Source organism: Desmodus rotundus, chromosome 12 (genome assembly GCF_022682495.2).
Source record: "Desmodus rotundus isolate HL8 chromosome 12, HLdesRot8A.1, whole genome shotgun sequence".
NCBI lineage: Eukaryota > Metazoa > Chordata > Mammalia > Chiroptera > Phyllostomidae > Desmodus > Desmodus rotundus.
The window spans coordinates 46,766,075-46,786,253 of record NC_071398.1 but is presented as its reverse complement, the minus strand read 5'-3'; the positions used below and the strand labels follow the sequence as shown (position 1 = coordinate 46,786,253).

The 20,179-nt window shown below is 54.2% G+C and overlaps 1 protein-coding gene across 1 annotated transcript; it reads left to right on the top strand.

The window, feature by feature from the left end:
- The first annotated feature begins 810 nt into the window (after positions 1-810).
- On the top strand, positions 811-6,036 carry LOC112310143 (kallikrein-1). The gene is made up of 5 exons (XM_024566380.3): positions 811-968; positions 2,767-2,935; positions 4,197-4,483; positions 4,616-4,752; positions 5,832-6,036. The coding sequence occupies exons 1-5, from the start codon at positions 842-844 to the stop codon at positions 5,985-5,987; spliced, it is 876 nt and encodes a 291-aa protein (XP_024422148.3). The 5' UTR covers positions 811-841; the 3' UTR covers positions 5,988-6,036.
- The last annotated feature ends 14,143 nt before the right edge of the window (positions 6,037-20,179 follow it).

The window sequence follows — 20,179 nt, the reverse complement described above, 5'->3', positions numbered from 1 at the left end:
TAGAGTCCTTCACAAGACATGGGTCCCCTTTGTCTGAGACCCCAAGTCTCGACTCAGGGAGGTGTGGTCCTGTTTCGCCAACCTGCTGCCCATCGGGGCTCCCTGTAATGCAAGTAATAAAGGCTACGTCTGCTCCTCTCAGTCCTCCTTGTGGGTTTTGCTTTTGTTTTTTGGCTGTTCCCCTCCCCCCCCCAGTTTATCCAGATGAGCCGTCAAGATCCCTGGGTTCGACTTCCTGCCTTACACCACTGAAACTTCATATTCTTGCATCTGAGGAGCTAGAATGGTAATGGGTACTCTACGATTTTATTATGAGAAGGACAATAGATGCGGGGGCCTAGATCCTGAGTCTGGGAATGCAAGAACCAGGGTGTTCTGCGAGCCACAGCTTATATTTCAGGGGGATCTGGAAGCTGAGAAGCTGGCATGTTGGCTCCGAGCAGTGCGGGGAGAAGGGAACCAGAGCCCCATTGTTGGTATATGAGGGTACACTGCGTCTTAGGGTATGCGACCTTACTTGGGGTTCAGGAATATGGTGTTTTGTGTTGGGGGGTCACTGATTCCCCTACTTTCCCGTTTCTGTCCCCATTCACTGCCTCACCTACCCTCACTAGCTCTGCCCCTGAGAGCAAGGCCACAGGAGCTGCTGGCCCTGCCCAGGCTGGCCTCAGCCCCAGGAACACTTCCAGCCCAATCAAGGGCCTACAGAACAACAGGTGCTTAATCTCATGTCCCTTCCTCAGCTCTGAGGTGGGAGGAGGTGTCCAGCCCCCAGGCAGCGGGGGCAGGGCCTTGGCTAGCCTCAAGGTGCCAGCAAGGCAGGGGAGGGGCCCTAGGGGGGATGAGGGCTTTTAAAAGCTTCTCAGGGAGGCTCTTCAGCTGCTGGTTCGCCACCTGCCTGCCCCTGGACACCTCTGCCACCATGTGGTTCCCGGTCCTGTGCCTTGCCCTGTCCGCGGCTGGGGCTGGTAAGACGGGGGGAAGACGTGGGAGGGGGGCCCTGACTCTCTTCATCCCCTCCTCCACAGCCAATATAATAATTAGTCCTTTCCCTTGCACCCAACACCCCAGCCTGTACCCCTGCAGCCCACAGTCCACCCCAGACCAGGGCACCAGGCTCTTTCCGATCTTTCCCACCCCCACCCCCAAATCCCACCCTAGTCCATCATCCTTCTCACCCTCCCCATCGTCCTCACTCCCATGCCAGGTTCTGCTCCCTCCCAGGAGCCCCCAGAATGTTTTACTCTCCCACAGATCCTGCCTCCAACCCCTTTGCCAAGGGGGCATCCCAGGCCATCTCATCCTCTCTCTCCTTGGGGGACTCCACCTCTTCCAACAAGCCTCCAGCCCCACCAGCCCCTGGGACCCCAATCACCCCCCTCACCCCCAGATCTCAGTGACCCAATAGTCTGGCTCCTGCACCCGCAGGCCCCTCCGCTCCCTGGAGGTCTTTTCCTTCCAGCCGGTCAGCTCTCAACCAGCCCTTCCAGGCCCTGGCATCTCCCCTCCCCGCCAAATCCCAGGACCCTCCAAATTCCACCTGATGCCTTGGCTTCTTCCAAAACAGACTTTGCGGTCCATCCTGGCGTGGGGGTTCTGGGAATGTCTCTTTCTCCCCTGGGACCCCCATGCAGCAAACCCCAGCCTTCTCCTCCAGGAAAAAACAGGCTCCTTCCTTTCCTTGTGGAATTCCCAGCCTCCCTCCAGCTCCAGCCCCTCTCCACCTGCATCCTTCCTGTACAGCCCTGCTTTTCTGGGACGACTCCCCTCCCCAGGATCCCAGACACCTTCCCAGTCCAGCTGTGTCACCCTACCTCCCTCAGGTTCCCCAACATGGGACTCAAACACCCCCCTCGTGGGCCCTCCCAGGATCCCAGACACCTTCCCAGTCCAGCTGTGTCACCCTACCTCCCTCAGGTTCCCCAACATGGGACTCAAACACCCCCCTCGTGGGCCCTCCCGGCGTTCCCACAGCTGCTTGGCCCCTGGTCTGCCTCTTTCTCCAAACCAGAGACACCTGATCCCCGCCCCCCTTCCCCATCTCCACAGGATCACGGGATCCCAGAATGACGAGCACCAGCTCTCCTTCCTTTAAAGCCCCCTCCCAGTTCTGACCCTAATGCTGTCCCAGAGTCCCCACCCCTCTTAGAATGTCACCCCTGGTTCACAGGACCTCAAGCCCAACAGGCTGACACTTGTTTTCACTTCAGCCTATAACCTCGAATTCTCTCACCTCTTCCAGCCCCAACCAGGACCCCCAATCACCCTAAATTCCCCAGGTGCCCTTAGCCTCTCAGACGTGATTCCCCAAATCCACATCCTTTCCAGAACCCCCGAAAGCCCAACCCTCAAAAAGGCCCTAACCATTTTGTCAGCCCGGAGGCCCCTTAACCCTCCAAATCCTTTCTCCCCTCAGCCTCTGAGCCACTCTCTCGAGGCCTTTCACCTGGTTTCCCTTCTCAGAACCCACCACATCTTGTCCCCCAGTCCAAGGCCCCAAGCCACCCCCAGAAGCCCACCCGCCACACCCCACATTTTCTCCAGGTGCCCCTCCCCCAGTTGTCTCCTATCCTGATCCCTGGGGTCTGCTTGGCTTCAACAGAAAGTCTCCTCACCCAGGACCAGCCGCCAGCCCGCAGTCTCAGAGTCTTCAGAATGCTGGGCCCTCCCCACACCCCTTGCCCACGCCCTCAACCCCTGCCCCTCCGCGCCGTGCACAGCTCCCTCTCCAGGTACTGTAGCCTGGACTCAGTGCCCTCTCCGCAGGCGCTGCACCCACCGCATCCGCCATCCAGTCCCGGATTATAGGAGGCTGGGAGTGTAAGAAGGATTCCCACCCCTGGCAGGTGGCCCTGTACCATTACCACGAGTTGCAGTGCGGCGGCGTGCTGATTCACCCCCAGTGGGTGCTCACGGCTGCCCACTGCATAAGCAAGTGAGTAGGGGGAGGGGGTCTGGCGAGGGGATGCCTGGGCTACCATGTGACTGGGCAGCCAGCACTGTCCCATAGGATGACCTCAGGGGAGGCTGGAGGACCTAAGGCAGAAAGGGAAAGTCGTGGTCCAGCGTCCCAAGGAAAGAGGCAGGGCTGGGCCTGGGTGACGCCAGGGAAGCCCCCTCCCCTACCCCCATCCCCCAGCACCGCAGCTGCCTGAGTCTGTCTCTGTCTCTCCCCATCTCACTGTCTCTCTGTCTCCCTCGGTCCTGTCTCTGGCTCGCTGTAACCGGCTCTGCTGTGCACCTCTCTGCGACTGTGATTTTGTCTCTATCTCCCTTTCTCTCCTGTCTCCATGTCTCTGTGTCACTCCCTGTCTCTGCCCATCTCTGGGTCTCTCTCCTTCCCTGTACGTCTCACCCTCCAGCTCTCTGTCTCTCTGGGTCTCTGCCTCATGCCCTCTCCCCGTCCCCAGGCTGGGACAGGGAAAGGGGAGGGTTGTCCGCAACATTTGTGTGGGGGGCTTCTGACACTGCCCAGCCCCATCCTTCAGGACAATCCATCCACTCCAGGGGCTCTCGGGGAAGGGCTGGCTTCAGCTGGAGCTGGTTGGAGGCCATGGAGGAAGAAAGAAGATGTGAGAAGAGGAAGGGAAGGGCACTGAGGAGGGAAGGAGGCCGCTGACCTTAGGCTGGGGGCCAGGTCACCTGCCTGCTGGGGAACCAGCCCCACAGCCCCAGCTGTGCCTGAGCTGGCCCAAGGCCACTCCTCCCCACCTGCCCCACCCCCTCCTGTCCTCACTCCCTTTTGTCTCGTACACTCCATCACTCCCTGGCCTCCTCCACCTCCATTTCTCTCTCTCTTTTCTACCTCCATTCCTGTCTCTCTTGGTCTCTTACTCACCTCCCTTATCCTGATCTTTCACTCCTGCACATTCTGTTTCTCTGGTTCTCATTGTCTTGTCTCCTCCTCACTCCACCTTTCTGCTCCCTCCTTCTCTCCGTTCTTCCTGTCTTTTCCGTTGCCTGAAACTTTTAAAGCTCTCTTCTTCACTGCCTTTCTCTTAGTCTCTCGGTCAGCCTTTCACACGGTCTGTTCTTTTGTCTCTGTCTCTCTGTCTCCACGATTCTGAATCTTCCACGCTCTCTCAGGTTTTCTCCTTCTTTCTCTTCTGCTTTTTGGGGACTCGGATGCTGCTCTGCCCCATCTCCCTTTCCCCCTCCTCTCTCCTCATTCCCTTCATCCCCTCCTCTCTCCCCAGAAATTACCAGCTCTGGCTGGGGGTCCACAATGTGAAAGACGTTGAATACGAAGGGCAGTATGTCCAGGTCAGTCAGAGCTTCCCACACCCTCAGTTCAACATGAGCCTCCTGAAGAACCACACCACTTACCCAGGAGAAGACTACAGCTACGACCTCATGCTGCTCCGCCTGGAAAAGCCTGCACAGATAACAGACACTGTGGGCGTCCTGGACCTGCCCACCCAGGAGCCCCAACTGGGGAGCATCTGCTATGCCTCTGGCTGGGGCAGCTACAACCCATATCCATGTATGCCAGCCCAGAGCCCAGCTTCCTGGGTGTAGGGAGGAGGGGCTGGGGACCCGGATTCCTGGGTCTGAGGGAGGGGGGCTGAGGAGCCAGGTGGCGTTGGCTACAGCCATGTGTCTCCATGTCCCATAGTCAAGTTCCCAGAAAAACTCCAGTGTGTGGACCTCGAACTCCTGTCCAACGAACACTGTGTCAAAGCCCACCCGGAGAAGATCACAGATGTCATGCTGTGTGCTGGACACCTGAAGGGTGGCAAAGACACGTGTTTGGTGAGCAAACTTGTTGCCTCCTGGGCTTCAGAGTGCTGGGAGACGGAACTCAGGTTCTGGGCTGGGGCTGAGAGCTCTCCTGGCATCGGTCTCCAGGGCTGCCCAGACGTGGCTCCTCCCCACAGTGCCTCAGCTCCCTCCCCTCGCCCCCTTTCCTTCCCATACCCCCAGCCAGGTGTTACATGCACCCCCCCATCCGCCACATCGTAGTTCACCCCTTCCTCCTTTTAACACATGTTTACAGTCCAGTTGAAAGCCACGCAACTGAGTCTTGGGCTCGAGCTGCCTGTCCCCACTCAGCCAAAAATCAGAGACAGGGATTGGACTGTAGTTGCATTTTTATGAATATGAGAGGCTGCAGACTGAGAAGGTGGCGGGTAAAAAAACCTCTAACATCCACCTTCCCTTGAGCTCTCAGAAGCAGGTTTGTATAGGGGAGACATGGGGATTTGGGGGAGGATTCCTAGGGGGAGCACAGAGGAGCCCTTTCTCTTGGGCGTAAGGGGAGGGGGAGCTGAAAGGGAGATACGCTGCTTCTTCCCAAGCTCCCTCCCCCTGCTCCGCTATTATCTCTCCTTTGCATTAGCTTTCCTTTCTTTCCGGGACATCTGTGGTGTGTGGCCTGGAAGCTCTGTATCCTCTGTTTAGGGAGGAGAGGTATAAACCACTGGCTCTCCAGAGTCCTTGGTCAGGGGAGATAAGGTCTTGAGATTCACCCGCTGGCTATAAGTTGCTCCAACTGGTGGGGCTTGTTTCACTTCCTTGTCTCAGTTTCCCCAGCCCACTTGCCCAGGAATTTTCCCTAGCTTCTTACTGTCCTGTCTCCTAGTCAGAGAAAGGTGCTTGGGACAGGTGACATCTGAAATGAGTCCTAAGGCAGGAGGGTCCTGGAGATGGATTCCTCTTCTCCTGCCTGCTGACCCATCCGCAGGGACTGTCCTCCTGGGCCCTGCCTACCACCCACAAAAACTGGACGCTGGTGTCTCCTCCCCATTGGCTGGAACTCGATCCTCTGTGGACTGCAGACACAGGTCTGCAGACTGACCTCACTCTCTCCCCACCTCCCCTTTGTTCTGTAGGGTGACTCAGGGGGCCCGCTGATCTGCGACGGTGTATTTCAAGGAGTCACGTCATGGGGTCACATCCCATGCGGCCGACCCAAGAAGCCCGGTGTCTTCACCAAACTTGTGCCCCTCCTAGACTGGATCAAGGAGACCATGGCAGCCAACTCCTGAATGCTTTCGCCCTATCCCGGAGCCCAAATAAAACCTAATATGCATCAAATTCGCGTGAAGTTCTGGTGTCTTTTGGCCTTCCAGATGCAGAGCACCTAGTAGCCTGGGACCCACGGGGGCCGGGGTGGAGCCTGCCCAGCTCTCCCAGTCCCGCGGCGGGAGGCGCGCAGTAATGGACAGGAGGAAAGGAGGGGCCCCAGGGCCAGAGAGAGGTGCAGACAAACAGGCAGAGAGTCGAGGCAGGGACTAAAGACCGGTTCCACGTGCTGGGCCCGAACTCTTAGCGGCTGGGTGGCGCCCACATTTTATTGTGGCGGGAAGCCAGGATAGGGGCGGAGGGAGGCTATTGCAAGCCACGCCTTCCTGGGGCGGGGCTACACCGAAAACTGGGCCGGGTCGTGTCCGCCAGTATCAAGACCAGACGTCCAGGGGAGGGGCTAGCCCTTGGAGGGGGCGGGGCTACGACGAGAACGTAAGGCTTTGGGGCGTGGTTTGCGAGGGCTGGACGCCGGGGGCGGGGCCTCGCTAGGATCGGGAAGGGCCACGCCCGCCGGCCGCAAAGCTCGAGCTCCGTCTTCTGGGGTGAGGACAGAATGAGGACTCAGTGGACCGGAACAAAGTCTCAAAGGGTGGGCCCAAGCTCGAGAGACCGGGCTTTGCCTGCAGTCCTCGAAGAGCTGGCTTGTTCTCCACGGAGGTCTAGTCTCAGGCGCGTGGCCCGGCCCCTGGCCGCAGTGACCTGTCAGTGTCCTGAGAACCGGTTGCTTAGAGAAGTTCGGCGGGAGTCTCCCGGAACGGCAGTGAACTGGGAGGGTCCACCGTTGGCTTGGGGTCCGCGTCTGACTGCAGTCTGATCGTGTGCCTCCGGGAGCTCTGCTGCACCCACCGGCGGTAGCTCATCCGCCGATTGCTCACCCGCCGCTCCCAGGAAATGGACTGGAGGCCCCACATGCCCACGTGGTTTAAGTAGCTCAGAGCTCCTGGGAAGAGCGGCCTGGGTGGGCCATTGAACTCCCAGCCCAACCCTAGGCCCCGCCCCGTTCCCCTCGGGACCGCCCCTCTCCGGCCCAAGGCCCAGCCCAGGGTTCTCCCTTGGGCTCCGCCCCATGCCCTGCCGAGGCTCCGCCCCTTCTGCCCGAGGCCATGCCCTCACCAGCCCACAGCATCAAGGCGCCGCTGCCCCAGCACAGGTATGTGGTCAACTGGTAGGATACGTGTGGCCTCGGTTCCAGTGTCTGGCAGTTGACTACAAAGAGCGTCATGCTGAGGACAATCAGGAGCCCTGCACTTGAGTGGGGCCAGAGATGGGCGCGAGGCTGGACGGGAACCTCGGAACCCCCAGAAAGTGAATAAAGACACAACCTCTCTCAAGCGCGCGCGCGCATTCACGCACACAACAGAGATGCTTGAAAGATATCCCACACACTCACCCCAACTGAGAAAGGCAGAGAAAGGAGAACTGTGAGAGTGGGCAGAGACCCCGAGAAACTTTCAAAGACAGACCCAAGGGACAACAGGACAGAAACACTGAGAGACCTCCGCAAAGCCAGAAATTTAGCTGGGGACGGATGTTGAGGTTGGGGGGGGGGGACAGAGGTCGTTCCCCCGAGCCAGCACTTACCAATGCAGAAGCTGAGGGAACTGAAGACAAGGTCGATCTTTTTCAGGCGGTGGAAGACTGGCCGGAAGGAGAGGCCCATGGTGGGGAGGAGGACGAGACACAGGGCCAGGGCTAGCATCATGAAGCCCATGCTCATGTGGATGAGAACTGGAGGCAGGGCGGGGAGAGGATTGTCCCAGAGTCACCCCCAGACACTCTCCAAGGTCAACCCCCAAACTGATCCCTACTGAAACCCATGTAGAGCACTCCCGAAGGGCCCCGCCCCCAAAGTTTGACTATAGACCTCATCAAAGTCACTCCCGTGCCTATCGCCAAAGCTACCTCCTGGAAATCCCAAAATGACTCCTCTCACAAAGTCATTCCCAGGCACCTGGAAACTCAAAGTCATCCCCGCTCACACCCTCAAAGTCGTCCCAAATCACCCCCCATTTACCCTAAAGTCAACCTCCAGACACCCTCATCATCACCTACCCATATCACCGAAGTCATCCCACAGATGAACCCTGCCTCGCCCCCTGTAGGAGAACTTACTTTAGATGCAATATCCAAATGCAGCTCCAGCTGCAAAGGCCTCTGGGAAATGTTGGACTCTGCTTAACCCTCTTGAGCCCCAGGCTTGGCTGACTCCCCAGAAAACCTGAGTGCCACCCAAGGATAAATGTCCTGCCCCCAGGGAGGAAGTTAATGGATGTACAGTCTGTGATAACTGCCTGATGTTATCTGCTAACTTAGAAATGCATTCTTTCTGGTGGTCTACGGGACTACCCACCATATGGTTTGACTGTTGAGATGTAAAAAAGAGAACCTGTGCTGGGAGCAGTGTGGATTCTTCCCTGCTGGACACCACTGGGAGCAGCTGCCTTGCCCATGCATGTAAGTGTCTCCTATTTAAGCTCTTATGCATTTGGCCCTGGCTAGTGTGGTTCAGGGGATTGAGTGCCAGCCTGCAAACCAAAGGGCTGCGGGTTTGATCCCTAGTCTAGGGCACATGCCTGGGTTGCAGTCCCCGGGGCCAGGTCCCCAGTAGGGGGCGCATGAGAGGCAACCACACATGGATGTTTCTCGTCCTCTCTTTCTTCCTCCCTTCCCCTCTCTCTAAAAGTAAATCAATAAAATCTTTTAAAAAATAAAACTTTCTAACTCAAACAGGTCATGGCCGGCAGTCATTGCCCTCGACTAGAATCTCCCCTGATGAAGGTCATTCTTTACCTTAATCGAGCCTGAATTTGAATTTGTTGTCTTTCTGCATCTACAATAATACACCTTTGGAATGCCAGGGTAACTTCCTTTTGCCAGACCCCTCAGAGCACAAGCGCCCACCAGCACAGAGACCAAAACTCCCCTCATTGCTGTTATCCCGTTAATTGTTGACTGTACCCACCTAGCTGAAGAAGTATGTGTCTATCATTTTACTCTTTATCCAATCCCAGTGGTTCCCCGAACCCCGGCCTTTGCTTTCTCCCGCCTCCCTACTCTATTACCAATGGATTTCACGTAACCCCCTTTTGCCTCCTCTTTTTATTGTAATGTATAAAATAAGGTGCAAAACTGCCATGTTCTAGAGCATTTTCTCAATCCCTTGAGGTTTTGCTTCCCGGCAATTGTCAGTTTGGCCCAAATAGACTCATAAAAATTCTTACAGGTTTAGACATTTCTTACATTGACACAAGTAATATCTGATGTTATCACTTGCATCCCTGAGTTCAGCCATGCCTGAAAGCATTCCTACTCCCAGCCTTTTGCACTTAGGGAAGCCCATAAATTCTTTCACTCAAGCTAGTTCGAGTTAGTTTCTGTCACTTGTAACCCAAAGACTCTCGATTAATTCATAGGGCCCTTCATAGGTCTGCAAGAAGCACAGGGTCCTATGCTGCCTGCATACCACCTACCAAAATTGCAAATGCCCCCCCCCAGAAACACAGAATTGAATGTTCACCCAAAACTAGAGGGAGAAGACCTTCGTGAAGCTGAGAAGCAATCAGTAAAGTCACAGAAGCAAAGGGGAGAAATGAAACTATGTAAAAATTCTGAATTTCTGCACAAAAAAATCCTTTGTAACCTATATGTTATTTTTTATGCCAACCATAAAGTTTTGTACACTCTTTATTTCCTTTTTTTATTTATTGATTTTAGAGAGAGAAAGGGAGAGGGAGAAAGAAACATCAATTTGTTGTTCTGTTGTACTTGTTGATACATTCATTGGTTGATTCCTATATGTGCCCTGACCCAGGGTTGGAACCCAAAAACGTGGTGTATCAGGACAACCCGCAGCTGCCCTCGCACGCCCCCAACCGGGGGCCTGGCCCACACCCCAGACATGTGCCTTGACCGGGAATCAAACCAGCAACCTTTTGGTTTTGGGCACAACACCCAGCCCAGTGAGCCACACCAGCCAGGGCCAGGGCTGTACATTCTTAGTGGCATTTAATACATGGTGATTTTTGCCTTTAGAAAGATAATTAAAATATTGCTCTGTGCTACTTTGAATGATAAAAGTAAGCATTTACGTATGCACACACCTCTATATCATCACACATGTGTGTGTATATGTGCATCTAGGTTAACGTGTGTGTGCACAGAGCCATTTTCTCATATATGCAGAGGTGTTCAGAGTTGTTTCTGCCCACCCAGCACCTGCGCCCGTTCTTCGGGTGCTTTGTTCAAAGGGACTCAGCCCACACTATGCCCTGTGCTTCTGAAATGACCCCTCCACTGACCCTTAAGAAAAGGGTGTGACCCAGTCAATCACAGCATAACATCCTCCTGACCAACCGACCGACCAGAGCAGCTGGTTACGGGAGGAGCTACAAAGCCTGGGAAGCAAGTCTGATGACCCCAGCGGAGCTCCTCCTGAGAGCTCTGAGGGCCACAGAAGGCAACTTATTGTCTTCCCCTCCTGCTGTTCACTGAGAGGGGAGAACCCCGGAGCTGCTAGCAGCCCCATCGCCACTGCAGACATGGCAGCTTCCCCGAGAGCCAGACCCAGCAAAGTCTCCCCGGAGAGATGGCAAGAGGCAGACTCCTAATGACACCCTTTGGGCACCTGGGTCCAGCCGTGCATAGACCCGGGGAGACCCGGGACGTGTGCCTCTGGGCTCTCCCATAACCTGAAACCTTAAATGACACGTTCATCCTACTTAACTCAAGCTGGAGTTTAAAGAGATACCCAAAATAAATAATATTCATACTCTACAGTGTTCCCGAAATTTCATAAGTGCTCGTTTGAGATCTACCATGAAGGTAGGGCCCTGGACAGTGTGGCTCCGTTGGTTGGAGCATCACCCCATAAACCGAAGGTCACAGGTTCGATTCCTGGTCAGGACACACACCTAGGTTGCCGGTGTGGTCCCCAGTCTAGGTGAGTGGGAGAGACAACCCATCGATGTGTCTCTCCCTCCCTTCCTCTTTCTAAAAATAAATAAATAAAACTGAGGCATAAAAAGGTGAAGAGATGTACCCAACATCACCCAGCTGCCAAGTGGTTGATCCAGAATCCGAATCCAGTCACTCTGGCTCCAGGCTCTGGGCTGCCAGAGACCTCCCCCAAAGCAAACCTAAAGATCCCCGCCCATGATAATCTCCAAAGACGCCCCTCCAGGGTGACCCGCAGCCTGTCCAAGACCCTACTGACCAGGGACTTGGCCCAGCCTGGCACACTGGTGCCTGCTGCAGTTGGTCCAGAAGCCCACGTAGCCAGTGTAGGAGCCCTGCAGGTAGGCCATGCGCCCATCCAGCACGCTGAGCACCAGCAGGGTCGAGAGGATGCTGAAGACAAGGGACCAGCCCCGCAGGATGAACTTTCGGTCCTCCTCCCAAGAATAGTTCGGGTTTGCTGGGAAAGAATAGAGTTCTGAGGCTCTGGATCTGCCTGCATCCCTCTGTTGCATGCTAATCTCCATCCCTGACCACAGCCACCCACCCAAACCTCACCATTTCCCCTGTGACCCACCCCCTTCCACCCAAACCCAAACCCCAACCCCAACCTCATCCCCACCTCTGTTCCCATCTCATCCCCAATTTTAACTTTGTCTCCAGCACCATCCACAGCCCTGTGTCATCCACAATATTCTCTGTCCTCGAGCCCAAACACAACTCCATTCCCACACCCGCCATCCACAACCCCATTCCAAGCCCAACTCCATCCTCTGGTGCCTATTCCCCAAACCCTAGAACTGTACCTGCTCTCAACCTCATCCCCTTCTCTCCCTCCCGGGTGCAAATCCCAACCCAGGACATACACAGCCACAACACAGGTTCCACAGCGTGTTCACGAGGCCAAGACCCATGTGGTCAAAGGAATGAAAGGGGGCGAGGCACCCCATAGTCACCGAGCCCCTGTGATCCTGCCAACCTTCCCAGGTGGCAGGGACCCCTGTCCCCCACTGCTCGCTTACCTCCAGCCATGCTACACCTCACAGGGCGCCTCCCACAAGCCAAGAGTTTTCCTGCCTCAGAGTCTCCATGCAGTACAGGCTGCTCCTTCTACCTGGGGGACTCTCCTTCCACCTTTGCCCAGGCTGCCCTACTCACCCTCACCTCCAATGTCACTTCCTCACGTCTCCTTTCCTGATATCCCCACCCCACTCCCCGGCCTCAGTTCCCGGACAGGTTGCCCATTAAATGCTCCTGGTGTACAATGTGCCAGCCTTCCCCGACAGACCTCCGTGAGGGTAGAGGACAAATCGCTAGTGTTTCCTGCTTTCCTATTTTTTAATAAATATATCCACACACGAATGGATGTGCAAATAAGTGAACAGGTGAGTGCATTAATGATATCCACTCATAGTGACTCCTTCCTCTTCTTCTATGGTACATGTAATGTGGATTTCAGAGGAAGTTGGGCATATGGAACTCAGGAAGGAGCTTGGGGGATGGACAAAAGTCTTTTAGAATCAAAAATCAATATCTCTGAAGAGTAAACATCCAACAGGTTTTTTGGTGGGGTTTGTTTATTTTATGTATTTATGCTTTTATTTTTGGTTTGTCTGTTTTCAAAAGATCATCACAAAAGCCAAAGGAAAGGAGAAGAGAAAGAGCAGTTTGCACGCCCCCCACTCCTGATGGGAGCAGCTGCACACACGCATCAGGGCACCTCCATGCCCCATGAGCCTCTCTCGAGCCCTTCTTGAGCTGTGACTTGTGGATCTTTGAAGGCAGGGAGCAGCCCAATCTTCCCTGGGTCCCCGAGGCGTCAGGGATAGGTGAAGAGAGGCAGAGACAAGAGAAAGAAAAGGAGCTAGGAGAGACATGGAAATGAAGAAGGCAATATATAAAGTGTTGAAATGGGTTCAGAGACAGCCCTGGACGGGGGCGGGCCAGGTAGGAAGAGGGAATGGTAAATTCAGATCTCAGTCCCCACCCCTACCCTAAAGCTGTAAGAACCAATGTCAGACATGCTGCTGACTCAGCCCTACCTAGTCCTGACTCCACTATGGCCCCTCTCCGGCCCTGTTGTCTCCACCCTGAGATCGCTCCCTACCCCCTACTCCACACCTGCCCTGTCCTGACATCTCTCTTATCCAACTGTAACCTCTTCTTGACCCAATCCCAACCCTGCCCAGGTCCCGCACTCGACACACCCAGCCCCAGCCCCACCCACCATGTCACTCACACAGGTCTAGTGTGGAGTCCATGGCCAATGTCCCAACCTCCTGGAACTCCTCCAACTGTCATGGAACCTCCCCCTCTACCCCCAGCTGCAGGCCACACTGAAGCCCTGAAGCTTGCCTGTGGATAATAGGGGAGACCAAGAAACACCGAAAAGGGGACAAAGAGATCCAAACCCAAAAGGACAGAGCCTGAACCCCAGAGAGAGACCAACGGACTTCCAGGTGGCCATAGAGGTGCCTGGAAAGAAAGGCTGAGGTAGTTAGCAGGCTGTTGAGTGCATCTGGGGACCTGTCTTGCCCTGCACCTCCACATGTCCCAGAAGTCCCAATCTGGCCAACAGAGCAACCAGTCAGATCTCCTTCCAGAAGCTCCCAACATTGACACCCAAGATGAGACTCAAGATACTTTGCCAATTACCTACAGGCCCAGAGTCAACATTCAAGACCCTCCACCCATTCTCCACACTCGCCGGGTCAGCATCCAAGAACCTCTACCCATTACCCACACTCACCGAGTCAGCATTCAGGAGCCTCCACCCACTACCCACCCTCGCCGGGTCAGCATTCAGGAGCCTCCACCCACTACCCACACTCGCCGGGTCAGCATTCAGGAGCCTCCACCCACTACCCACACTCGCCGGGTCAGCATTCAGGAGCCTCCACCCACTACCCACACTCGCCGGGTCAGCATTCAGGAGCCTCCATCCCTTCTCCACACTCGCTGGGTCAGTATCCAAGAGACATCATCCCTTAGCAATAGCCACGAGGCCAGTTTCCAAGACACATCGTCAGTTCCCTACAGTTCCCACTTCCATACCCAAGATGATCCACCAGGTTCCCAAACTCCCCAATTCAGTGTCCAAAGCCCTTCCTCATTAATTACCCACAACCCCAATAGAGAGTCAGTTGCCCCCATTAGCCGTGTCAGTTTCCAAGGCCACCTGCCGACAACCCAGAGTCTCTGCTCAAGTACCGAAGGCGCCAAGTTACCGATCCGGGCCAAAGTTGATATCCCCCCTTCAATCACTCATAGTCCAGAGGCCAGTATCACCAGCATCGAATCAATTTTACGGACCTCCCAGGAGACTTTGAAAAACTCTTTGGCCAACTTCCAATTCACTGAAGATACTCTGAACAGCAGCATCCACAGTGTGCCGCCAGGCAGCTGTGTGGACACCGATTCTAGCAGGTGAGAGGCAGAGGTTCAGGCAAAGGCCAGGTTCTGGGTTAGAATTTGGAGGGAGGGGCAACCGTCAAAGGTCGGACACCAGAAACATGGCTGGTATATCAGAGACTGGAGGTTGGACCTTGGAGTAGCAGGGATTGAAAGCTAGACCTGAGGGCTGGCCCTGGAGAGGGCATAGCACAGGAGTGGGACCTGCGACTCAGCCCAGGAACTGAATTTAGGGCAGGCAGGGCCTAGAGGCCAGGCCTGGAGGCTGAGCCTGGGTGAGCATGTCCTAGAGGCAGGCCCTTGGGGACAGAGGACATGGAGGATAGACGCAAGGAGGACAGAATCTGAAGGCTAGACTGGGTGGGACGTGGGGTGACTGGACTCGGAGCTGACGCCGGCGGGGGCGTTCTGCTGCAGGTTTCAGAACGTGCGTAAGCGCAGACAGTCACAGCTGCCCCTCAGCCGGCGCCTGCTGCATGAGGCCAAGAAGATCAGCCGCCAGCTGAGCCTGTTGCTGAGCCTGGCTGGCATGGTGACCCTCGCTCTCATCTCGCTGGGCCAGCCCTGGATGCACTTCCAGGTGCCTCTGACACCTCCTGGGGACCCTGCAGGCCCCCGGACCATCCCCATCAACACCATCTTGTCTGTGCGGTGCACCGACATCTCCTGCCTGCAAGAGCATGACTACAAAGCGTGTAAGGCCTGCCCTGGACGCGCTGTCCCTGGGACGCATTTCTCCTCTGTCCCAGGGCCCCCTTCCGCCCTCCCTGGGATGATCCTCACCGCACTGGGTTGGTCCTCACTGCCTTGCGCTCATCCCCACCCACATGATACTCATCCTGGTGTTTCTGCTGCTCTTCCTTCCCCAGATTTATTGGACTTAGCCTGGATCTCCCTCCTCATTGCCAGCATCACCGGCTCCTGCCTCTGCCTCATACTCATAAACCTCATCTTCTTCAGCAGCTCCAACTTTCCCATTCTGGACTTCTCCAGCATCATCATCAGTGTCCTGACAGGCATGGCCCTGAGATCCTTCTGTTAGGGACACCGAGACATGACGTGTTTTGCCCAGTGTCTACCATGATCCTCCACCCCCTCCCCACCGCACCCCAATGCCTTCTCCATCCTCATCCTCAGCCCCAATCCAAACCCTCTCTCCCAACCCACCCCAGTAAGAAATACCACATTTCAACCTAACCCCATCTCCAGCCCCAATACAAGCCTCCACTTCACCTTCCATCTCCATCACCAACAAATCTCAAACTCATCCACCTCCCCATTCCCGCCCCCATTCCCATTCCCATTCAATCTTTTCTCCAATTCCTAAGTCATCCTCCACCCCTTTACAAATCTCAACACCCAGCTGCAACCCCATCTCTACCACCTGTGAACCTCGCTCTCAAATCCAACCTAACCCATTCCCGACTCCATACTCCTACTGGTCTCCAGTCCTTCCTTATCTCCAGCCACAACCTAATGCCAGCCTCAACCTCAGCCTCCATTCTTGTCACTCAGACTTCAGCCTCTACCCAGTACTCAACTCCATTTCCAGCTCCAGCCCCATCCCAAATCCTGTCTCACCACCACCACCAGCTCTGTGACTTTGTTCAAGCTACTTAATCTTTCTAAGCCACAGTTTTCTCTTCTGTAGCATGGGGGGAAATTTCCAACCACATGGAGACTGTCTGACTCAGTCCACGTAGAGGACTGAGTCAGAAAATGTCAGTACTCGGTAATAGCTGTGGTGCACGTCCTCATCTCCCCGCCCCCACCCCAATAACTCAAAACTTACGTTCCGATTAGAATAGTTCAGTTTTCCACTTGCACGCCAAAGCACACTTTTAAGAAAAGGAAGCAGTGGGGAGCACTTTAATTTGGAAATGAAGGATATTGTCTTTGCTTGTAGCAATTGACCTCAATTTTCAGTTGCATCAAGAGAACGTTTTTAGAGAATGATAGTAAGGCCAAGAAGGGAGACCACTCGACTTCCTATTTTCTTGTTAGCAAGTGTTATTTGTCCAGTTTGTCTATTAGCTTTTTCTGATTGTTTAAACATAAGGTACATAGGGTAGAAAACACTCGGTTTTATGTCCTCTAAACTAGGACATTTTTCTTTTTTTTAATATTTTATTTATTTTATTTTTAGAGAGAGTGGAAGGGAGGGAGGAAGAAAGGGAAAGAGTGTGGTTGTCTCTCGTGCGCCCCCAGCTAGGGACCTGGCCCGCAACCCAGGCATGTGCCCCGACTGAGAATCGAACCGGCAACCCCTTAGTTCACAGGTCAGCATTCAATCCACTGAGCCACACCAGCCAGGGCTAAACTAGGACATTTTTCTGCAAGAAAATCATTTCTGCCTATTCTCCCTTTTAATTCAGTGGAAAACACCTCCTATATTTTTTTCCCAATAACATAAAGAAAAAAATTACCCAGTACTCTACCCACTATCTGCAAAAATTTTTTTCCTTTTCACAAATTATCTTTAATTCATATCACTTCAAAATAGTGAAATATATCCAGAATGACAGAGTTCTTTCCCACTACCTCAAAAGCCCCAAACTAAAAACCCAGTGTAACAATAACTATCAATCTCGATCCTTGAGAGCTCACTGTGTGCCAGGAAACGTGCCGATCTCAATAACTCTTCATGGCAGCCAAGGGGGTGGTTCCTGGGCTTATGCCCACCTTACAGATGAGGTGAAGGAGGCTCAGAGAGATGGGGTGGTGCCCTGGCTGGTGTGGCTCAGTGGATTGAGTGCCGGCCTGCAAACTAAGGAGTTACCGGTTCGATTCCCAGTCACGTCACATGCCTGGGTTGCAGGCAGGTCCCCAGTGGGGAGCACACGAGAGACAATCACACATGGATGTTTCTCTCCCTTTCTCCCTCCCCTCCCCTCTTACTAAATAAGTAAAATCTTTAAGAGAGAGAGAGAGATTCAGGGGCTGCCCTGGAGTGGCTGCCCTGAGGTGGGAGACAGAGGCAGAACAAGAGCTCATGAACTCCAGGCAGTCAGCCCCAAAGCCTGTGGTTTTTGAGACCACCATGGCCTGCTTAAAGACCAAGATTTGTACTTCCAGTGTCACCCACCATGACATGGACAGGAGCTGTTATCCTCCTTCCGAGCAGAAGTACAGGGAGGCGAAAGAAAGTAGGAGAAGAATGAGCAAGAGCAGGCAGCCACACAGCTGTGGGCAGCGGGGCTTCACACACCTGCCGCCCAGCCTCCTAACACCTGTGCTCATGCAGGGACCAGCATTACATTGGGTGTCCTGTTCTACCTGATGCAGGCCCATGAGTTCCTGCAGGAAGGCATGACCTACAGGCTGGGGCGCAGCTTCTACCTGGCATGGATGGGCATCTTCCTCTTCCTGATGACGGGTCTGGGCTGGGATGGGGTTGGGTGGGGGCGTGGTTCCAGGATACATCTGGGGGCCAGTGGGAAGGAGTTCTGAATGAGGATGGGGTTGGGTTTGGGTGAGAAAATGGACTGGGGGCAGGGCAGGGGATGGGTTAGGTTTGGGTTTGAAGATGGGGGTGGGGGAAGTGTAGGTGAGGGGGTTGGGCTCAAGTCTAGGGATGGGCCTGGGGACAGGGTAGTGGGTGAGATGGAATTGGGGATGGGGTTGGATTTGGAACATGAGTTCATGGATTTGGAACAGTGTAGGGAATGGGGTTTGGGGACAGGGTAGGGGGTGTAATTGAGTTTGGGGAGAGGACTGCAATCAAGGTTGGGCTGGCGAGCTCTACACGTCACCTTTCTGCTTTCTCTCCCCTCCTCCCCCCAGGTTTCTTTTCCTTCCTGAACTACATTAACTTCTGGTCCATCCTGGCGCTCCAGGCCATCTGGACTTAGGACACGGGAACGACCCTACTTCCAGCCTGCTGGTTCACACAGCTCCCTGCCAAGCGCCTGACCACCCTGCTCGCTGGCCCCTCTACCTACCAAGACTCTGGTCCTTTTTCATCCCCCAAGAACCTCCCCCATTCAGATTACTAATCAGTATTTTTAAATCTATATTTTTGCCCAGAACATCCTTTTAACTCAGTACCTCAAAAGTGTTGGTGGAGTTGCCATCCCTCCCTGGGGCCATCCCTCGGGCCCTCTAGGGTAAAAGGACGGAACTCAGGGGTGGAGGTGAGGGAAGGGACGCAAGAGAAAGAGACTTGATGCACAAGGTCAGCAAAGAATTGGGCCGATGGTTCCTGGAGTACAGCTGGTGCTCAATCAATGTTTATTGTATAGCTGATTCTCCCCAAGGCCTTTGGGCTTCATCCTTTACTTTAAAAAAATTTTTTTTTAATTTTTATTGATTTTCGAGAGAGAAAAAGAGAGAGAGGATGGGAGGGAGGGAGGGAGAGAGAGATTTGTTGTTCCACTTCTTTACATATTCGTTGGTTGCCCTGATCGGGAATTGAACCTGTGACCCTGGCATATTGGAAAGATGCTCTAACCAACTGAGCCACCCAGACAGGGCTCAAAGTTGTTCGTTTTTAACACAGACTGAGCTGTAACTATGTGCCGGACCCTGGGTCTATAGCAATGATCAAACTGGACCCAAATCCTTGTTGTTATGGAAGTGACATTTCAACTGGGAGGCCAAAAAAAAAGTGTGTATATATATATATACATATATATATAAAATTTTTATATAATTAATATAATTTTAATATAATTATATACATATATCTATCCACAAAGAGTTAAGTATGTTAGAAGACACGTGCTATGAAGAGAAATAAAGGCGTGGAAGGGAGACCAGTCTGGGAAGGAGGGGTTCTGTTTTATAGAGCAAAGCTATGGGGCTCTATGTGAAGGTGACATCCGAGCAGAATCATGACCGAAGAGACGAAGAGAGCATGGGGTTCAACTAGGGAAAAGAGTTACAGGCAGAGGGAACAGCGGATGCAAAGGTCCTGAGGCCCAAATGTCCTTGGCAGGTTCCTAGTAGACCAGGGAAACCAACGTGCGGGCGTAGCCTGAGCAGGAGGGAGAGAGGAAGGAGACAAACGCAGAGAGGAGACGGAGACGGGAGGGGGAGGGGGACCAGGTCACTCTCCACCTTGTGGCCGCAGTGAGGATTTTGCTTTACTCTGCGAGAGGACGGGGTAGGAAACGCCCCGTTTTCCTAAGACAGGAGTCTGCGTCTCTTCCTTTCACTTCAGACTACAGGCTTCCCGGGATGAGTCTGCCAACTAGAAAGAAGAAAAAAACCCAAATGACCAGGAGTCCCAGCCAAACAAAATGCGTTCCATTCAAACGAGGGAATACGTGTGTGTGTGTGTGTGTGTGTGTGTGTGTGTGTGTGTGTGCGCGCGCGCGCGTGCGTGCATGTGTGTAGCTATAGAGAATCCACACCAATTTGGTAACAGTGGCGACCTCTGGTGAGTGGATTTGGTATACAGAAGTTTCACGGTCTTTATCTTTGAAAAAAATGTTTGCAATGATGTCTGTTGAAAGACACTCCTGAGATCTCGAATCCTACCAAGAATCCAAGCTCCCAGGTCTTCGATGATCTAAACCGGGAAGTGAGCCCCAAAATCCGGTGCTGCCTCCGCCGCAGGGGTCCTGTTCTCAGCGCCTCCTCCCACGGGCCTGGGAGTCCAGGACCCCCCAGCCTCCTCAGAACCAAAGTCTAACAATCCCGTCCTGATATCCCAGCTCCACCTCTTAAGTCTGCACCACGCGGGCTATCTCCCAGAACTCCGCCCCTATCAATCTCAGCTCTGGCCCCACCTCCGACTGCGTGGGGGTGGGACTTCGTCTGGGTCAGCCCCGCCCCTTCAGCCGCC